The 22,157-nt window shown below is 45.5% G+C and overlaps 1 protein-coding gene across 13 annotated transcripts in view; it reads left to right on the plus strand.

The window, feature by feature from the left end:
- DGKG (diacylglycerol kinase gamma) overlaps positions 1 to 22,157 on the plus strand; it is a 217,099-nt gene that overhangs the window by 175,194 nt on the left and 19,748 nt on the right. For all 13 annotated transcript variants that reach the window (XM_023260324.2, XR_002745328.2, XR_006585184.1 and 10 more), the window contains 2 exons: positions 15,653 to 15,773; positions 18,173 to 18,233. In XM_023260324.2, coding sequence (XP_023116092.1) covers positions 15,653 to 15,773; positions 18,173 to 18,233 — 182 coding nt within the window. The remainder of the gene's footprint in view (positions 1 to 15,652; positions 15,774 to 18,172; positions 18,234 to 22,157) is intronic.

The raw sequence follows: 22,157 nt of genomic DNA on the forward strand, positions 1-22,157 counted from the left end.
AGACTTTCACGTTAATTTTCCAGCAGTGGAGACAGGCTTTCTGTCATTTATTCAGCACACACTTACGAAGTACCTATCAAGTGCCAGGCACCAGGGAACAATGATGAGCAAAAACAGACACAGTCCCTATAGCCCTTAGGGAGTATGGGAGCCAGGCCTCAATAAAATAATCCACAGGCACGTGATTAGGATCCGAGATAAATGCCAAGAAGGAGAGTCACATGTCTACCCCGAACCCCAGCGAGACCAGCCAGCCAGTGTAGCTCACGGATATGCCTCATTCAAACCAACTGAGCAGGCAACACACAGGCCCCCTCCTGGCAAATGCCTCATCATAGATCTGCCCAGATGCAGAGGTCTTGCCTGGGAAGGGTCACTTTGGTTGCCCCTACTACTTTACAGGCACACATCGTTCTCTCTGCCTCCACGCTGTGCCCGTGTAGATTTTCACTGATGTGTGGACCATCCCCTAAATCTCAAAGCGATGGCATGGGCCGCCAGCCAGCCATCTCAGACTCACATTCCCAGGTGAGGAGCCGGAGCTCAGATGAGCCAAGAAAATAATTGTGAGCTTGTGAGTTCTTTGTTTCTCGGCACGTCCTTTTCTCTTGTGTGAAACCATGACAGAAAGTGGCCTGTGGGGTTCAGGAGCTGTCCAGAGTTGGAGGTTCCCAATTTTCCAATTTGGTGGAGCTCTGACCAGAAAGATAGTCATAACGAGCAGTAGTCAGCCACTTACCGCTCACTGGGGTTAAGAGAAAGTAGAAATGTTTCCAGCAAGTGTGCATTTCACAGAGGTCTTTCTGGCTAAGGTCTCTCCTGGGGGCTGAGGTAGAGCAAGGCGAGTTATCCCTAAAGAGCCGGGGGTACTTGGGTGTGTAGTGGGACTCCCCTCGGTGCTGGGAAGTAACCATGGCAACATACATGTCATTCCTCTTAACCCGTTGCAGGCCTACAGAGAAACTCTGCTTTGCCTTTCACAGGAAACTACAGCATTGTCCTTCAGTCCTTCAGGTGCCCACATCGGAATCAATATGCCCCAAATGAGGCGTTATCTTCTCCCTCTTTATACACCCTTCCATCTCTCTGAAAGCCTGCTGCCCCCTGTCCATGTTCCTTGCCTTGTTAATGGATCACCCGTGGCCCAAGCTGGAGAGCCAGAGTCACGCATTTCTCTTCACGGCTGACTGTGGAACTCTCCTACAATTCTCTTCTTACATGGTGTCTGCCACCGACCGTGAGCTCTTCAGCTCCAGATGTCGCAATTCCTTCTACATTCTTGTGCCTGACACAGTCTCTGAGACCTCAGAAGGTCTTAGTTAATATTAGTTGACCGGAAGCACCCAGGGTCAGGGGCACCTGGAGGGGTGAGTTAGTGTTTGAGTTGATCTCTCAGCAAAGTGGAATTTGTGTGTGTGGTGGGTGCTAGGGCACGATGTTCCAGGGCCCCTGTGCCAGCATCAGCCTGTACTGGAGGCTGGGGGCGGGGGGGGGGGTCCACCTCCCAATCCTCGCTCTTCCCTTCTCCAGGCCCCTGTCTGTTCCCTGCTGCCCCTACATGAGGTGTGGCTCTCAGGGCACCTGGCAGGGCTGTCTGGGGGATCTGCGGGGTGGACCAGGTATGCTTTTCTGCAGCTTCCAAATGAAGGCCACACAGCCTAGTTCTCAGAAGCCCGTTTCTATAGAAACTAGAATGTTTTCCATGTAGCATTGAAATCCCAGAATCCCAGGTCTCTTAGAAATCTAGAGATCATTGTGTCCTCTAGATAAGGAAAGTGAGGACCAGCAAGGTAAAGTGGCTTGCCCTTGGCCAAACCCATACTGAAGTGCAGGTCCTTTAGCTCACACGGGCCAGTTCCCAGTACACTAGAGCAGGGATCAGCAAACTTTTCCTGTAAAGGGTCACATAGTAACTATTAAAATAGTTAGGCTTTGTGGGCCATAAGGTCTCTGATGCAACTATCTGACTCTGTCCACTTAGTGTGAAAGCAGCCATGGACAATACACAAATGAATGGACGTGGCCGTGCTGCAATACAACTTTATTTACACCAACAAGCAGCGGGCTGGATTTGCCCAGTTTCTGCACTAGAACCTCACATGGTCCACAACCGGCAGCAAGGGCATCACCCGACAGTGTCAGAAATGTAGACTCTCGGGTCCTAGGCCAGACCTGCTGGAGCCGAATCTGGGTTTCCACAAGAACCTTTGGTGATCATGTGTGTATCGAAGTTTGAGAAGCACTGCACTGGTGAGCCTGGCGGCTCCCCCCTAAGAATGCCAAGAAGAAACCTTATGGATTAGGAAAATGAGACCCAGAGAGATTAATGGACCCGCCCAATGGGTCACACAAATTGGTGGATCTGGAACTAGAGCCCAAGTCCTAGTCTTTCAAGGTGGAATTCTTTCTGCACACACCAGAGTACCTGCCCCAGCCCCCTCATTTCTGGCTGTCCCTGACCCAACTAAATTCACTGGAAATTAAACAAAACCAACCCTTTATTCTTCTTCAGCTGACTTCTGAATCGAGAGGGCTCTGACTCCAGCTGTGTCTCCTCCTCTTCCCCACCCCATCCCCAACCAAGACCTGGGAGGGGTTGGCAAGATAGAATGTGCCTCTGGAGGCTGCCTCATCATCTCTAGGATGGGGGAAACTTGTTCACACAGGGTCAAGCTGCAGTCAAACTTCTACTTAATTCCTGCCTTAGGAAGTTTGCTGCTCAACACAGAACCACAGAGCCATTGAACCTTTCATTTTTCACATGCAGAGGAAACTTCTAGACTAGAAGTCCTAGACTATCTTAGATTTTTTCATCTTCTGTTTGCCCCATCTTGGCCCACACACCAGACCCTGTTTCTCTGTAGCAGCTTTTTAGCCATTTAATATCAGGTGTCTCCTAAGACCCAGCCTACAGCAGAACTCCATGCTGGCCACACATTCCACACAGCCTGAACATTGGTGCCCTTGATCCGTTCCTAATTTGGGTACGAAGTGTTTCATGTCCTCAATTTATTGACAAATACGTACTGAGGTGTTATTTCCTGAGCACTTACTTCTGGGGTTGCATAGTTAATTACAGATCTTCCCGGACTTACGACAGGGTTTCATCCCAGTAATCCCATTGTAAACTGAAAATACTGTAAATTCAAAATGCGTTTACGACACCTAACTACCTAACCCACATCGCAGCATAGCCTACCTTAAACGTGCTTAGAACACTTACGCTACCCTACAGCTGGGCAAAACCATCTCACACAAAGCCTATTTTATAATGAAGTGTGAACTGTCTCTTGTAATGTAACGAATCCTGTACTGAAACTGAAAACCAGAATGGCTCTTTGGGTATGGAAGGGTTGTCATGTATCAGTTGTGTACCCTGTGATCGTGTGGCTGGCTGGGAGCTGTGGTTTGCTGCCCCTGCCCGGCATCATGAGACAGTATGGTACCTCATATCACTGGCCTGGGATTCAAAATTTGAGGTATGGTTTCTAAAAATTGCAAGTCAGACATCATCTGTATTTAATCCACTTTACGGCTGAGGACACTGAGGTTAATGGGGATAAGCGGCCTAAGAAAGGTGTACATGATAGAGCCTGGATTCAAACCTGCCTTCAAGTACTGTGAGTGTTCCAGGTGCTGTGGAAGATGCAACCAAGAGTGGGATGTGTCCTGACCTCCAGTAGTTCACAGTCTACCTACAGGAGATCTATGCAGAACAGTAGTGTTAGCACTGGTATGATAGGCAAGCGCCATGGAGTGGCAGAAACAGTATCATACGAGTGTGGGAGGCAAGAAAAAAAAGGCTTTCCTTAGGAACTTGATCCCCAGCTGCCAGTACTGTGCCATGCATCTAGGAGGTGATCGGGAAATGTCTGATGTAAGAATAAGTGGATACATGAATGAATGAATGAATGAATGAATGAATGAATGAGCAAGGTGCGATGTGTGTGTGCTGATACTTGAAGCTGGCAAGGATTTGAAAAGACGGTGAAGGAGAAGAGGGGAAGGCGGGCTGGAGCACTAGCGTGTAGAGGTAGCACAAGGGAAGGCCAGAGAGATAGAGACCCTGGAGTAATGTGCCACAGAATTGGTTCATGATCCTCGAATAATAGGAAGAGAGGAAGAGGTGCCGGGGTGTAAGCCCGGAGCAATAGGATGGGAGAGTAGTATGCAGTTTGGGTTAGGGGACAGGAAAGGGGACTGGTGGCAGGAGACCTGTTCAGAGGCTAATGCATGATGCAGGCTTACAGCTCTCAGGTCCGGAACCGGGAGGCTGTGGCCCAAAGGAAGAAAGAACAAAAGACAACAGGAGTAGGGGTCAGACAGAGGGGGCGCTGCCACGTGGGTGGTTCCTCCCTCCCCACAAACCAGCCAACAGGATCCCAGCTTCTGCCCACACACCCCGCCCTCTCCCGTCAGCCTCCACAGCAGACCCCCGCCCCCCCCCCAACACATTCACAGAATGGACGCCTTACACTGGAACCTGTGTCTTTTCCACATCCCGCACGCTCGATCCGTTTTCAGGCCGATTTGCCCCATACTTGTTAAGCATCTATTTGAATTTAACACTAGATGTGAGAAATACTTTATACTCCTCATCTCATCTTAATCCCTTACAACACCCTTGAGAAGCACTTTATAATTAGAAAAATGAGGCTCAGGGAGGTCAATTGTCCTGTCCAAGGCCACACTGATTGATGGATCTGGGACTAGAGCCAAGTCCTAGTATTCCAAACATGGCATTCTCTCCGTATACACCACAATACCCTCCCCCACCCCCCCACCCTCCCCCACCCCCGTTTCTGGCCAATCCTGACCCAACAACCAGAAAAAGTCTCTCTGATCACAACTCTCTGCTTTTGCCTTTCTGGGGCAGGTGGGTGGTGTGCTTATCTCTCTGAGCTGTGATTAGCCTGGTGGGTGTAGATGTCTGCAACGTACCTTGTATGTGTCATGCGTGAGAATCAGGTTTGAGTTGAACCGGAATATCTCACCACTAATTGATTGATTTCATTACATCCACTGTACCTGGAGCTTCTCAAGCTCCATGAGCAAAGTAAAGCCAGACAATACACCAACAATTACCAACAACATACCAACAATAGCATTTGACATTCAAGCCGAGAAAGTCATCATTCCATTTAATAAGATTGTGCAGCCAAGAAGTCTTCCCTGAGAGGAGCCAAGAAGAGGCTCACCCCCTCCATGCTCACTTCCCTGCCCTCAGACACCCTGTCACTCTAAGGTATTTTGTCTCTGCCTTGAGTTCTTTATTCAGAGCTTATTTTTGGAGTCAAACAAGCCTTGGTTTGAATTCCAGCTGTACCACACGCCAGCTTTGTGACGTTAGGCAAGCTTCTCAACCCCACTGAGCCTCAGGAGTTTTTTATGTCGAGATAATAGTTGCTATCTAACAGAGTTGCCGTGAGGGTTAAAAGCATAACCTTTGTAAAGCTCTAGGCCTGCCTGGCCTAGAGTCTGTGCTCAGTAATGGTCATTTTCTTCATGACTTCATTGGGACCACCAGGTCAAGATTCCCTGTACCTCCACTGCCTCCCAGACCTTAAAAGACCTTCTCACTCTTGGTTTTTCTTAGAGGCATGATGATGTCAGAGGCTCGCTTCAGAGCCATTTCTAGGAGATCATTTCTTCCTGAGGAATTCTCCAGCACACTGCCTCTCCCCTTCTGAAGCACCTGACCCTTATGCATAGAGAGGATTAGATGCCCCCCCTTCCAGAAAATACAGAGCTTTCTTCAGAGCCCTGCCTAACCCAGAAAGAGAAAGCCACACAGAATGGAGGCCCCACTCTTCCCTCCCCACCCCACCACACAGCAGGCTTTCAGGAACCAACAGCAATGGCCATTGTGAGCCCGCGCTTACTCTTTCTCTCGCCTCAGTGTAGGGTTGCACAGAATGTTCTGACTTCTGCACAGTGGTAAAGATTGCTGCCAATCTGTTCTTGACCCAGACAGTCAGGAAATCCAGACTCTACTTTTGTTGGAACAGCTCCAACAGACTTGAAGGGTCGAATGCCCCTATGCCAAATCAGGGAAAATAGAGGCCCTGAGGAGGAAAGTGACTTGCCCAGGGCCACACAACTAGACAGCCAGAGCAGAGACAGAAATCCCAGCGCCTGCCTGCTAGATCAACACATTCCCTTTCCCTCCGAGCCTACAGCCTCTCCTCTTTAGAAAGCAGAGGCTCTAGGCTGCTTCTCCTTCCAATCTGCTTCCATCTGGATTTTCCAGAGGCAAAGACCACTCAACACTCTCTGGACACTTTTATTGGGCTTTAAACAGACCCCTGGGAGTAGAAGAAACCTGCAAGCCAGTATGACAACAGCAGGACACAAAGGACACTCCCCTCAAAGGAGGTGCTTCACTAGCAGGGGTATCAACACTATGCCTGAAGTATCTCCAGATCCCAACCCTACTCTTCCTTGCTCAGGCCAGGAATAGTGGATCACTATGAGGTTGTATCTTTCTCTTTCTCTCTCTCTCTCTTTCTTTCTCCCCCTCCCTCCATCTCTCTCTCTCTCTCCCTCTCTCCTTTCTCTCTCTCTCTCTCTCTCTCTCTCTCTCTCTCTCTCTCTCTCTCTCACTCACACACACACACACACACACACACACACACACATGCAGGTGAAGAAAAGGAACTAAAGGAACTCATTTGCAAATAAAATGCTGAATCTCCTGCTTTAGAGTCAAAGAGTGGTAATAGAGATGCTTCATTTGCCCGGAAGGACAGTCATCCTAAAAGTTCAAGGTCACAGTACCTCTGGCCTTCACGGTACATCTGCTTTTCTCCTCCTCAGCACTTCATTCTCCCCCTACCTTCTCCTCTCTTACGCACCTCTTACCCACCTTCCATATCTTCCTCTCCCTCTTTCTTTTGCCTCCTGCAATACCTTCTCTGGGTCATGTCAATTACCATCCACAGAAGGCCACTCACCATGTAGCAAAGACAGGATATTCTGAGGTCGCCCCTTTCTAAGGAAACATAAAATCCCCGTAACAGCCGCTGTTTCTCAAGGGCTTTCTGTGTGCTCTCTGTGCAGGGCCTCTGATTGCGTCACTTCTACACCTCACCACAACCCTGCCAGTGGGTTACTGTATCTACATTTTCCAGATAAAAGACAGACTCAGAAAAGCTAAGTGACTTCTCCTGAGGTAATGACACTTGTGGGTGCCCAGCAGTAGTATTCGATGTAGGTCTCTGCCCCACAGCTAGTCTCAGGAGCACATTCTTCATGTTGGGTTTACAGAATGCCAGGGAATGAGCCCTCCTGCCTGCTTATTTTTCTGAAAAAGGTCCTTCTGCCTCTACCCCATGTCCGAGCTAGGATCGTGAGGAAAAGCATGGTCCTAGATTATTCTTCAGGTCAGGTATGGTTGGGATCCCTAAGGGCCTGGTGCTTTGAGAGGCCAGGTGGGAATGTGTCCAGGTGAAGATCCTATAAGTCACTTAAAGCCTCTTTCCTTACCCACCCTTTGGTGCCCAAGGAAACCCCAGAGCCCCTCCCTTCCCCAAAATCAAGAAACAGTCTTGTGGGGCTCTCCACCTCCCCGCCCCCGGGCTATTTTCAGGTTGCCAGGCTTCTAAGTTGGCTTTGAAGCTCTTTCGCCAGGAGCAGTCCTTCATCTGCACAGACCAGACCCAGTGGGAAGCTGAGGCAATCTGCTCAGTGCTTAGCTTTTAAGGCTCTGGGTACCTGAACCACCAAGGGCACGTGGCCCATTTCCCCCATGGAAATTTGGAGGCAGGAGAGGAGCCCAAGGTGACACGTGACACGCCTTGGCAGGCCAAGTTTGAGAGAGGCCTACCAGCTACCACTCACCTGTCTGGACTGTGGGGACTGAACCTGGCCCCACCACAAGGCAGAGCCCCACTTGTGTCCTCTCCTTCTGAAGAGAGTAAGAAAGTCCCACACCCCCGCCCCCCCCTCCACTGCATGTCAACTTCTCCCTAACAGAGTGAGGAGGGACATTTCTTCCTGCTGTTTGCAGAGCTCCTTCACATCCTGTACCTCTTCTGTCCGCAAAATACCTCATGAAGTAGGTTTTATTATTGTGTCTGTTATGGGCAGGGACCTGGGGGGAATTTTGCCTCCCCCCGGATTCCTATGTTGAAACCCTAATCCTCTACCTCAGAAGGTGACTGCATTCAGAGACAGGACCTTTAAAGAGGTGACTAAGATGGACTGAGGCAGTTAGGGCAGCCCTAACCTAATCTGACTGGTGTCCTTGAAAGAAGAGGAGGTCTAGACACACAGACAGACATACCGGGGATGCGCGTGCTTAGAAGAGAGGCCCCAGGGGAAACCCACCCTGCCAGCACCTAGATCGTAGCTGTCCAGCCAACACAACTGTGAGAAAATAAATGTGTGTTGTTTTAAGCCACCCAGCCCGATGGGCTTGTGTTATGGCAGGCTTAGCAAACAGACTCAGAAAAGACAAATAACCTGCCCTATGTGGACACAGAGATTAAGCTGAAGCTGTTAGCCCCAAACTCAAGACCCTGTAGTGTTTCTCACCATTTCCCTTGAACCCTGGGACTCCTTAGTTGTCTATCAGAAGCCATTTATTAAGTAGTGACAAACTCCTTTTTGCATTTCTAATTAGTCAGACACAGAGCCCTGCCAGGAAGAGCTTCAGATGGGCATTAGCTAACCAGTGTTACCCCACCAAGTGGATAGGAATCCAGCCCAAAGAAATGATACCTAACATCCTAGTTCACCTGTGCTACTATAACCCAGGTAAAGGGACGGCACCCACAGGCTTTATTAGATTATACAGGTACCCCAGGATGTGGGGCAGGCTTCCTTGCCCATATGACAGGATGGTTCAGAAACTCTCCAGGTACCGTCATGTAGGATTTCAGCACATCCACTGGGGGTTGCTTGGCTCCCTGGGCTCCCCATTGCAGCTCTCAGACCCGAACCCTGGAGTACTGACTGAAGGGAAAACAAGGTAGGAGTGGGGTTGAGGGTAGCAAGGCATCCCATTAGGCTGAGGATCTCCCATGCTTCCCTAGGGCACAGCAAGCTAGAAGTCTGAATCATGCCACACATGTATATATATCCTGAGCTTCCCTTGAATTTTAAACGACTGAACTTTCATTAATGTGAGCCAGCAGCCAAGAGGAGAATGATCATAAAAATTATGCATTAAGAAAGAGAGGGGAAGGCCTCCTGGGTGACTCCGTCAATTAAGCATCCTACTCTTGATTTCAGCTCAGGTCATGATCTCACAGTCAGATTGAGCCCCGAGTCAGGCTTTGCGCCGGGCATGCATGGAACCTGCTCAGGATTCTCTCTCCCTCTGTCCCTCCCCAACTCGTTCTTTCTCTCTCTCCTCTCTCAAAATATTTAAAAGAGAGAGAGAGAAAGAGAGAGAGAGGCAAAAACCCGACTGGGTCAGCATTACCTGATATATGCAGATGAAATAAATTAATTCATGGAAAGCCTGTTACCCAGTTCAGTCTAGACAGGTAGTTACTATTATTATTAATCACTATCTTTTTCTTCTTTCAGGTCAAACTGTCAAGGTCTTTGGCACTAAAGCATGTATCTCATTCAGTCTATTCAACAAACATTTAATTGGGAACCTTCTATATGCCAAGGGCTGGGCTAGTTGCTAGGGTTACAGAGATAAACAAAACAGGAAAACATCCTGGCTTTCAACTCTCAGTGGAGTTGGGAGAGTAATATGTTCAGAAACAGTTGTCATTGGGTGAGATCCACTGTCTGAGCTTAGGAGAAGGAAGAAGCATGGTGCCTGGCACTTCCCCAGAGGGCAAATAGGAATTCTCCAAGCAGAGAGACACCTGTGTATGACACAGGGCCAGCCAGTAAATGACCTTGCACACCTGACTAAGGAGCCAAGACACCGTTCCTTGGGCTTCCAGAGCCATTGATGCATCTGAAGAAGGGAGTGGACAGATCAGATGTGCCCCTTTGTTCTGAATGCTCTGCCAGCTTTACCTGTCAGTGTTGAGCTCCAGCCCCTCCTCCCAAAAGTGGGCACGACTAAGGAAAGAAAAGCAAAATGGGGCTGTTGAGATCAAAGAAGTAGGGAAAGGAGTAGAGTGAGGGAAGAGATTGGAGGGAAAAACAGACTGAGTGGGTCGCCCACTTAATCTGAAGTTCACCTGGATTTGAGGTCTCTGTGTGGAGGTGTGAAACTAGAGGACCATTGAAGGGTTTTTAAATGTTTTAGCCTGAATGTGAGGGTTTGGGGACACTTGTACACAGCTCTAAGAGGGTAGATAAACAGACGATTGGGAGTCGTTAGGCTGAATCTGGCAGAAAAGGAAAGTGAAACTAATAGATTTTAGTGCCCACTCTAAAGGGCCCAGCACTTTAACGTTCAACTCTGCCGTTTAATCTCATAACCACACTTGAGATCACTATTATTGTTCCTAACTCCTAATTTTCAAGTGAAAAAAGCTCTAGATGAAAGTAGTCAGGAAGTAACTTGTTGATATCCTTTTTCACTCTAATTCTTGCATATATTTTGGGCACTTTTATTGCCTAAGGCTCAGGTTCTCAGTCTTGAGCGTGCCTCAGAATCTTCCAGAGGGCTTGTTAGAACACAGACCACTGGGCCTAATCCCCGGAGTTTCTGATTCAGTAGGTCTGGGGTGGGGCCTGAGGATTTGTGTTTCTGACAAGTTCCTGGTTGACGCGGATGCTGCTGCTGCTACAAGACCACACTTTGAGAACCACCCAACAACCTAGCCCGGTGGTTCCCAAACTGTGCTGCCTTTTGGAATCACCTGGGAATCTTTAAAAACAAACATTGATGCCTGCCTCCCAGGCCCACACATTCTGATTGAACTGGAATAGATGCAATCAGGCCATCATTGTTGATAAAAACTCTCCAGGCAATGTTAACATGCGACAAAGTATGGGAACCATTGACCTAGCCTCACTTCGCCTTGACCCTAATGCCCATCTTCTTCAGCTGCCCAGCTGGGGCCACAGGAGAGACTTGTCATCTACTAGCATGGCTCAGAGCACTTCTTTCCATCCCTCCGTCTCCCGCTGTCTCAGAACACCTGCTCCTAGAACTCCTCGTGCCTCTCACCCCACTTCTCCCTTTTCCTCCAGTCCTTTGTCTCTAGTCCTGTTCAGACTAGACCCGATGCTACAGTCAGTATTACAACCATCTCTTACCCACTGCCAATACATCCACCTCCTTGTTCTTTCTTTGACCACGACTAGCTGGGAAAGTTTGAGGAGAAGGATCTAAACCAAACTTCAGGCATGGGAGGGAAGGGAGGCTTCTTGAAGTTGATGACACTTGAGCTGAGTTTCGATGAACAAGTAGGAGTGGAAGAGGGCATTTCAGGCAGGGGTACGACATGTGTAGAGGCACAAAGGAGGGGAACAGGGGGATTTACCTGGAGAACTACATGTTGTGTATGTCTGGAGCAGGTACTAGCCCACAGGGTCAGGAAATAAAACTGCAGAGGCAGCCTCTTGCCAGAAGGGGATAGGCCTGGGGCATGAAGCCACGGAGTTTACATCACATTTGCAAGTAGGAAGAGCAGTCAGCTGATACTTTTTTTAATGACTTTTAAATTATAACATTAATACACACTTAGAGAAGATATGAAAAATGTAGAAAAGCATCAAGTAGAAAATAACAATGACCTTTAATCTAATTATCCAGAACTCACCACTGTTAAGATTTTAGGGGCATTTGTCCTTTTCTCCTATGCACATTCTTACATAACTGAAAGCATGCTGTGCATAAATACGTTTATATGTCACCTTCACACTTAACATTATATGCGTATTTAATGTTTTTGAGATGTTTTAAATATCTTAATGGTGGCATAAGTCTATTGTCATGGATACCATAGACTTTATTTAACTAGTCTCATACAGATGGAAATAGTAAAGGGTGAGATTTCACTGTTATAAATGATGCCACAATGTTCATATTTGTATGAACTTGGATTCTGTCAATGATTTCTTGTGATCAATACCAAAAAAGAATTTAATGAATCAACAGTATGAAAATTGTAGACTCTTATTGTCAAATTTCTTTCTGAAAAGCTTTTGCCAATTTACACTTTCATTATAGGTGCGAAAGAATGCACATTTCATCTTCTCTTGCCAGCACTTGGTGTTATGATTGGTGCCACTGAAGGATTTTTGGTATGGGGATGACATGAGCAGATCTGCGTTTATAAAATCACATACTGGAGGCTGAGTCTAGTGGGCCAGATTGGAGGTGCTGTTGTTGTCCTTGCTGTGCCTCCTTTGCTTCCACATTCTCCTTTTTCCATTTTCCCATTCTCCATCTTTTTTTTTTTCCTTCTCAGAGAGTGTATGACAAGGCTTTGTTACCAAGAGCGAAGCTGAAAAGCCCAGCTCTGTGGCTGCAACAAACTTGTGCCCAGACCAGTGACCCTCTGTTTACAGTTCTGTCATCTAGATAGATAGATAGATAGATAGATAGATAGATAGATAGATAGTAATTCTCCTTAGGTAGAAATATTTTTTTATACTTTTCAGTGAAATTGCCAAATGGATTTATTGCTAAATTAATTTCTTTCTGCATTCTGTGACTGTCCAACCCTACATGTGTTCCTCTGTCCCTGGAATATCTTTGCTCCTTCTCCTTCTCAACCCAGCAAATTGCCTGGCATTCATCCTTCAAGACGTGCCTTAAATGTCTGTGACACCTTCCTCCCACACTTAGCCCAGTCAGAATAGGTTACTCGGGCCTCCCTGTCCCTATAGTTCAATTACAACATTTTCTACACCTAACACATTTTCTCCCTCTTGGCCAAGAGTCCTTTAGGAGTAGAACATTTTGTATTCCTGGTGTTTGTCTGGCATTCAGCTGCTACTCAGTAGCTTATGAGTGAGTGAGTGAGTGAATGAATGAATTCCTGTTTTACTAAGGTGCATGGACATTTCATCTTAAATACTAATGAGTTAAGAGTGTAAAGACAATGTGAAGATGATATGAATTGCCAAAACCACACTCAGAATCATGGGTATCAGGTAAAACAAACACCTGGTATACCAGATGTCCTGATCCTGGATTCTAAGTTCTGAACATTAATTGTTCTATGTGCTTAGATGTTGACTTACACTCTATTCTGTTTCATTTTAACTCCAAATTTAATTTGTGCATAAGTATCTCTGTGCTAAAGGAAGTAAAAGGAATTAAGCGATGCCAAAATATCCCAAAGTGTATTCCAAAGAAAACTACCAGAGACTGTTTATAGATATCACACAAAAGAAGAGCCTCATGGTCCCATAAGTTTGGGAAACAACGTTAAATAGATTTCTTTATCTCAGAACGTCCTAGTAGGCATTGTAGGAAGTTTAAAGAAAGATCAGCCAGGCAATGGCAGAGAAATAGAAAAGCAATCAAGGCTTTCTTCAGTAGTAGACAGGAGTCATCCTAGCCTCTTTATGCCAGGGAAGATTCAGAGTACAAATTCAAAATCAGAATGGCAAAGTGTATACCGAGATCCTAGCCCCTTACCCTGCATTTATCTCCTTAGTCCCACGTGTGTGTAAGCCTCTGCCCGCCCCCCCACCCACCCACCATGTGGATGAGATCAGCCTTCATTACTTCTCTTCTAGAGCCAGGAAGCAAGGTAATGTGTGGGAAGTGATAGCTGCAAGGTAATGTGTGGGAAGTGATAACAACTTAAAGCCATTCAACAGGAAAATTTGTTAAAAGACCAAGACATTGTAAAAGCTGAAACACTTGAGTCTATTAAGTCCCCTGCTTCTTAGAACATTTTGTTACCAGGGAATGTTTCAAGGAGGGAAAACATTGAACTATAACAGCACTGTCAGATACCAAAGTCTGGTACAAAGAGCAACATTTTACAAGACATCTGTCTTTCTGCCACTAGACAAACCTCTGAAAAGTTCTGCTGCTTTTTTCTCCTACCCCAGTATAATTCCCCACCCTCCTCACCCCTAGACACACTCCTTGGTTTCTGTCTTCCCTCCTCCTCCTCCTCCTCCTCCTCCTCCTCCTCCTCCTCCTCCTCCTCCTCCCCCTCTCACATTCATAGCCCATGCTGATTTTGCAGACACTGTGTTAAAATGACACAGTAAGCTAAGACTATCCAATGGTTATTTAATGCTCTTTGGTAAGAAGGGAACTAATTACGTGGCTAGAGGTTTAGATACTTGTTGTTTATTGGATCCAAACTCCTTAAGAGAGCCTGCAGCTTTCTCCTAAACAAACACTGCCCTTTCCTGGCTTCTTGTTCCAAGCCCACATGAGATGGAGAGTTTAAGGAGACAGTATCTCCACAGATAAGAAAAAAAGGGATAGCAGAGAAGGAGAATGGGAGTATGGACTGAAGTAGAGGGGAAAGCTTACGTGCCTGTGACAGAAAGATGAACCGTCTGTGTATCTGTTGGCAGCTAATGTCCATCGGTGATAATCAGTAGGTTAGACTGTAACAGTGTTGACACATTTGTGGTCAGCTCAGTGGTTTGCTGAACTGTCTTCATTAGCAAAACGTCCATCAAGGGAATGTTTTTAAACAATACCTCCTAAACAAAAAAGTATAGACAAACCTAAACATCTCTTTGGCAATCTTAACAAACACTATTACACAATACCGGCAGGGACCTTAGACAAAAGCCATCTATGAAATAAATAAAAGTGCTGACTTTCTAGTTTGTGGATATCAGTAGGATATTGGTAATTAGCTACAATCTATGAGAAAAGTACCTTCGCCCCGGTAGGGAAAAGAATGGAAGGTTTTAAAGAATCTGCCTTTTTATTTTGCTTCTGTTTTAAATACATAAAAATTGTGTTGTAAAAGTGAGGCTTGTTCCCAACGTCAAGCCTTGATCCTGCCATTGCTTTCACAAGAAATCGGGCAGGCACTGCCCAAACCTCAGGAACCCTGAAAAAGACCTCTTCCAGGTGCTGGATCAGAAGTAACTGCCACTGTGGGAGGCCATCAATCCTATGTGACTCTGAGCCTGAGACACATATTTTCTGTCCCACTTTTTCTACCATGGACTCAGAATAATTTGGTTTAGGTGAAATATTCTTTTCCTTGGCATAGCTTAGGCACCTGGTGTCCTGAAGGAGGTCACTGATTTCCCCCAAGGATGTCCAAGAAGGTTGGCTCACCACTGGCTTACCACAGGCCAAATCTGAGGTTAATTAATCCTCAGTCATCATCAGTAGGGCCATGATGTTATTCAGACATTCAGAGAAAAGAAACTTGAACCAGTTATGGATAAGGACTTTCATCAACATTCCTTCCTATCCTAATCCCAAACCAGTGTGTCTTTAGCTGCACTGGGGGGTTGAAAATCATTTCAGCAATAGCTGGTTCATCATTTATATTACCCTCCATTTGAAGAGGCTTCTTGAAATGCCAGCTTCTTCATCGGATGCATATTAATGTCCCGAATCCAAACCTTTTTTCACTAGAACTGGGTTTCTGCTCATGAAATGGTACATTTATTGACCTTTGGGGAAATTCCCTGTTCAGAATGAGTACGAAAATGCTATTTGGTGGGAGAGGAAGGGTTATTGGCAGATGTGAGTTGGTCATCTAAGGTGCAGACATTCTGACCACAACCATCCTGAGGAACAGAGAGATATGTATGCCCTGCTTCTGCTTTTCTCACTCTGCAGACCTCAGTGACCAGCTCCTCGAAGTGGTGGGGCTAGAGGGAGCCATGGAGATGGGGCAGATCTACACTGGCCTGAAGAGTGCGGGCAGGAGGCTGGCCCAGTGCTCCTCTGTCACCATCAGGTACGCTTCCTCATTACCCAGCAGCCTCCGAGTCTTCCCACCTCCCTCCGTATTCTTACAACGATGAGGAAGCCATCTTTGGGTTTCAGTGCGGGGAGAGTGACGGACAGAAGCTCGATAACATTTATAAAGAATGTCTATAAAGAATAGAGGGTTATGAGGCCCAGAGAACCAGAGGTCCAACTCCTTGCCTGTCTTATCTTCACTAATTAAGATGCTAGATATATGGCAGAGGGCACACTGTGACAAAAACCAGGTTCTCTGCTTGCCCTTTCTTGGATAGTGGCCTTAGAAATACTATTTCCTGGGGCGCCTGGGTGGCTCAGTCGGTTAAGCGGCCGACTTCGGCTCAGGTCATGATCTCACGGTCCATGAGTTCGAGCCCCACGTCGGGCTCTGTGCTGACAGCTCAGAGCCTGGAGCCTGTTTCAGATTCTGTGTCTCCCTCTCTCTGCCCCTCCCCCGTTCATGCTCTGTCTCTCTCTGTCTCAAAAATAAATAAACGTTAAAAACAATTTTTTTTAATTAGGAATACTATTTCCTGTATACCTTTGTGGAGCCAAACCATCAACATCAGCAAATCTGTCCTAACTGCCTAAGAGAGTGATGCTTCTGTGGGGTATGGACCCCACAGGTCAGTCACTGCCGGCTCCTGGAAGAAATGGAGTCTAAGAGAGGGAGGGGATCCTCGGTTTCAGTTACTTCTGTTTAATCAATAAAATTCGTCAGATTCTTCCCCACCTGATTATTTCAGAAGTCTTTATTCCCTTCCTTTTCCCATCCAGTTTTTCCAGTTCAAATCCTTTAGTGTGCCTTAGGGATCTCCTGGAAAGGCCACAGTATGCAGGCTTCCCAAAGTTATTGGACCACAGACCCCTTTTGTCCCAAAACCTCTTGGGCAAGTACCCTCAGCACACTTTTAGGCAAACGCTGCTTCTGCATCCTTCAGAAAAGACCCCGAGAGCTGGTTCCCTGACATCCTTAGCTCTAAACTCTTTTCTTCATTCCCTCCCTGTGTCTTCTTTGTCTTTTCTATTATTCTCCAAAGCTTTGTTTGGTTTTTCTCTGGGCTATTGCTGTGCTGGGGCCCTGTTTTCCACACGAATCCCCATACTTCCTTCCCTGTCCACCGTCCATGACTCCAGCACTGAGTAGGTCTAGTCTGTTAGCACATCTAAGACATAACTGACGTAGGCCACAGAGAATGTAACATCTTAGTCCCAGAGGGATCAAAAACGCCATGTCTAAGAGGGAGGATCTTTTCTTCATATTCAATAGGCCTATTTCTAGATGGAACAGATGGGGTGAGCCAGGATCCCCATCCTCCTGGGCATTTCCCAGACACCTTCCTCAGCCCCAAGAACCAAAATGCCACTCCCTCCTCTCGTGATTTGTTTTATTATTAGGTTTCTTTTTTTTTTTACTATTAAATATTCTCAGGATCAGTGAGAGAATCGTCTACATCAAAACATAGCCTATATCCCTCATTTTGTAACTTCAAAAACAGGGCCGATGCCAAACCCAGGTGAGAGCTTCCTGGCCAGTGGGTGGCAACTGTTGCCTGCTCGCCCAGACCAGAGGCTTCCGAAAGGACTTGCCTTTTCTCCTCGAGGTGATGTAGTACGAACTTACAACTCTTCTACAGAAGGAAGTCAAAAGACCTCATCTCTCCCCTGTTAAGAATCCATATGCCAGAGAAGCTTTGCCCCGCACAAGAAAGCAACACTGTCTTCTCTCCTTCCATCCTACCCGTGGGGACAGTATTCCTGATGACCCCATTTCCCAGCTAAGCCACATTAATAGTCCGAGCCAGCACAGAGTGTGCTGCTGTTCAAGACATACAAGAGAGGATGGTTAAGAGCAGGGGCAAGGCAAGAACACTCAGACCTGAGCTGTACCTTGTATAGGTTGGAGACGTTACCTCATTGACATGACGCAACTTCTCACTCAACATAGAAACCAGGCCCTTTCCCATTTCGCTTCACTGTGGAGTTTCTGGCACAATCTGCAGGCCCTCCGGCTGGTTGTTGACGGAGGGTCTGCTCAGCAGTGGTGCTGCCATACTTGTTGGCCACTGTTTCCCAGACTTCCGTGGACTTCACTGCTCACCCACGACAGTGTTTCTCAAACTGGAGTCTGAACACCAAAGCAACAGAATCGCCCACGATGCTTATTAAAATGCAGGCCCCTGAGCCTGACCCCAGACGTGCCTAGTCGGAATTCCTGAAGTGGGCTCAGCAATCTGTTTTTAACCAGCCCTCCAACAGAGTCTTAGCGAACCACTCCTAGGTGGGCAGATAAGGTCTTCCCACATCTGTTGCCTTTGTGGGGACCACCCTAATTCTTCACCCCCAGAAGAGGCAAAGCTCACTGTGTTCTCTCGGTTCTCGGTTTTCCAGGACAAACAAGTTGCTGCCAATGCAAGTGGATGGAGAGCCCTGGATGCAGCCACCTTGCACAGTGAGTTCTGCCAATCATTGAACTAAGGGGGAGAAGTGTTATCCTGGGCCCCTTTTGGGTACCGACAGTATGAAATCGCTCACTCTCAGAGTTGCAGGGGCTTTGGGATAGTATAGCCTGTCTTCCACTTTATTCATCCACCCATTCAGGTACCTGCTAAGCCTTTATTGAACACCCAAAGCAGTTCCAAAACAGAACGAGACACTGTTGGTGTCTTCAGAGAGCTCACACTTGTAGTTGGTGAATTCTAAGACGTCATCTACTGTATCCTTGAGCGTCTCCTCTTGTGTCATTGCCATGGCAGAGAACTTGCCTTGCCACCCCAAAAGGAGACCTGCTTTGTTGATGAAGAAGCGAAATTGTTACAAAGGGCTTCCTTGTGTAGAAGCGAAATCTGCACCCTTGTGCTGGAACTTCTGCCCAGCCGCTGTGACCACTGGAGGCCCTGGGAGAAGATTCCTACAGGGCACACGCTTCACTACAGGTGCACCTACCTGGAAACCCCACTGCAAGCGGAGACAGCGAGTTCTCACTCACAATAATAATGGCCCCACAGGGACCGTGTGCCCTTCTTTCCTAGCTAAAAGCCCCGCTAAAAACTCTATGGTGAAGGGAAACCACCATCCTGGTGTTCAGGGCCAAGGCGTTCACTGGGATATTACATTACTATCACCTTCAGTACTATTACGAATGCTCCAACCTCAAGAGACAAAAGCAGTGTTTCTAAGCTCCTCACTTGTGGAGTATTCAGACATCTCAAAAACCTGCTATTCTGAGCCCTCAAAACATCTAGTTTTCTTCTACTAGAGAAAGGGTTGCATGAGATTCCTACCAGGCCTGAATTGTAGATGTGTTTCCATCACTCTTTCTTCCATGTGACTTCTACAGATTATAAAACTGGCCCCTGGAGACAGACTCTAGGGAAGGCAAACTTCTATAAAAGGGTATCAAAAGGAGAAATTTTTCTGCAGAACCTTACCTCAGTCTTCTGGCTTCTATGAAGACTAAGAAAAAGATGAAAACACACTACAGCAAAAACTAATAATAGCTTGCCACTTTGTTAGAATTAGAAAGGATGGAGGAAATTTCTACTACTTATAATTTTGATGGAGCTAAATTGAGACAAATCTATCCAAACTCCTCTTGTCTTCTAAAAAAAGGCTGGAAGAAATCAAACCCCCTCCCACCTAACTCAGCAATATCTGAAAACTGGACTGCCATTTCTCTTACCGCAAGGACTTGTTTTTGAAATAGCCAGATGCTTCCCCTGTCCCCACCCCCACCCTCTCTCCATGCCACCCTTCAGAGATTTCAACTCATGTGAAAAAAACTGTGACCCAGTGATCTTAAGGTGTATGGTCCATGGACATCCACACATAAAGATGTATCCGTCTGCTCAGGCTGCCGTCACACAATACCACAGACTGGCAGCTTTGACGACAGAAATGTATTGTCTCATGGCTCTGGAGCTGGAGGTCTAAGACCAAGGTTCTTTGAGCTGGTTCTCTAAGACCAGGTTGCTTTCTGGTGTGACTTTTCTTCCTTACTTGCAGACAGCCTCATATGACATATGTCTATGGCTTTTTCTCTGTGCGTGCACACTCCTGGTGTCTCTTTTTCATATTATAAGGATGCCAGGGACACCTGGGTGCTCAGTCAGTTGAGCATCCAACTCTCGATTTCTGCTCAGGCCAAGATCCCCGGGTCATGGGATCGAGCCCCATGTCCGACTCCACACTGAGCATGGAGCCTGCTTAAGATTCTCTCTCCCCCCTCTCCTTCTCCCTCTGCCCTTCGCTCTCTCTCTCTCTCTCTCTCTCTCTCTCTCTCTCTCAAAAAAAAAGGACATATATATCTTCTGACTTTATCCTTTATCAAGCATAGAGAAAATAAAAGTAAGGAAATGATATTATTACAGTAAAACCTCGGATTGTAACTCGTTCCGTGAGTGTTCCGCAAGACGAGCAAACATTTCTAATAAATTTTAACATGATAAACAAGTGATGTCTTGCAATACGAGTGGTACATGACACCGAACATCACATGATCACAACTGAGCCAGTGGTTCTTGAAATTCGCTTTGATACATGAGTGCTTTGGATTCTAAGAATGTTTTCAGAACAAATTATGCTCACAAACCAATGTATTACTTGTATATTAATTTTAGAAAAACTAACCTTCCAACATGCCAAAAGCATGAAGTGTAATAAAGAAAGTCACGTTTTATTTGATAAAAGGTACACTCATTTCTGAGATATAATAGTCATAAAAGTTTAGGTGTATAATACCAGAATCAAAATATATACTGTGAAAAACAGTATAAATGTATATTCTGAGAAAAATAGATGAATAAGAAGTTGACAGAGAGACAAGTATTGAGAGTCTTTAAAATATTTGTTTCGAGGGATACAGGAGTACTGATGCATAGGAGCACTTGTACCCCAATGTTTCTAGCAGCACTCTCAACAATAGCCAAATTGTGGAAAAAGCCTAAATGGCCACCAACTGATGAATGGATAAAGAAATTGTGGTTTGTATACACAATGGAGTACTACGTGGCAATGAGAAAGAATGAAATATGACCCTTTGTAGCAATGTGGATGGAACTGGAGAGTGTTATGCTAAGTGAAATAAGCCATACAGAGAAAGACAGATACCATATGTTTTCACTCTTATGTGGATCCTGAGAAACTTAACAGAAACCCATGGGGGAGGGGAAGAAAAAAAAGAAAAAAAAAAGAGATTAGAGTAGGAGAGAGAGCCAAAGCATAAGAGACTCTTAAAAACTGAGAACAAACTGAGGGTTGATGGGGGGTGGGAGGGAGGGGAGGGTAGGTGATGGGCATGGAAGAGGGCATCTTTTGGGATGAGCACTGGGTGTTGTATGGAAACTAATTTGACAATAAATTTCATATAATAAAAAAAATTAAAATAAAATAAAATAAAATAAAATAAAATAAAATAAAATAAAATAAAATATTTGTTTCGGCTTGCCCTTTGAGGTCAAGAAGCAAAAATAAACAAATGTCACAACTCTTGGATGAAATAACTCTGTAGCCTATAAACAAATTAAATATCTCATTTTTTCCCCCCCAGGATCCAGTGAGTATTTAGTTCACAAAGAAAAAAAATCTGTGTAAAATCCAGAAGGAAAAATCATAAAACTTATTCTATTTGACCACAAGGCAACAAAACCAGATATTAGTTAATAGAAGCAAACTAATTATTAGTAAACAAGTGAAATCAAATCACTCAGAGATTTTTTTAAATTCTCCTAAAGAATAATAGATTCAAAAGGAGACCAAAACCACCATTATAGGCTGTTTCAAAAATAATAAAAATCAGAAGGTTCTATTCAAAAATTGTACAGTGTAGCCTGAACTATATTTAGAAGTAAATTCAAAGTGTCATATACTTCCATCATTTAAAAAGGAAAGACATGTAATGAATAATTACAATATTAGAAGAACAACAGTAACACAAACTGAGGAGAAGCAGAAGGAAAAAAATAATAAAGATAAAAGTAGAAATGACATATTTAAAAAGCAGGAAAATTGAGAACTAGTTCTTTAAACATGCCAAATGTTTGAAAGCCTGATTTTAAAGAGAAAAACAGAGATCAGAGTTATTAAAATATAAAAATATATAAAATATAAATATAAATGTGATGGTTTATTTTAATTATAAGACATGACTTATTTAATATATAATCATCTTGATTCTAATAAACTTGAACATCTCATGAAAATTCTAGGTAACCACTAATAAAAGAGAAATGTCTTCAAAGAATTACATCCAAAATGATCTTAAAACATGGTCTTAACTGGTGAGTTCTTCCATACTATTAGGAAATAAATATTCATGTAAACTGTTCCATAGTATAAACAAGACAAAGTCACCCAGTCCATTTTATGAAATTAGGAC

Source organism: Felis catus, chromosome C2, assembly GCF_018350175.1.
Source record: "Felis catus isolate Fca126 chromosome C2, F.catus_Fca126_mat1.0, whole genome shotgun sequence".
NCBI lineage: Eukaryota > Metazoa > Chordata > Mammalia > Carnivora > Felidae > Felis > Felis catus.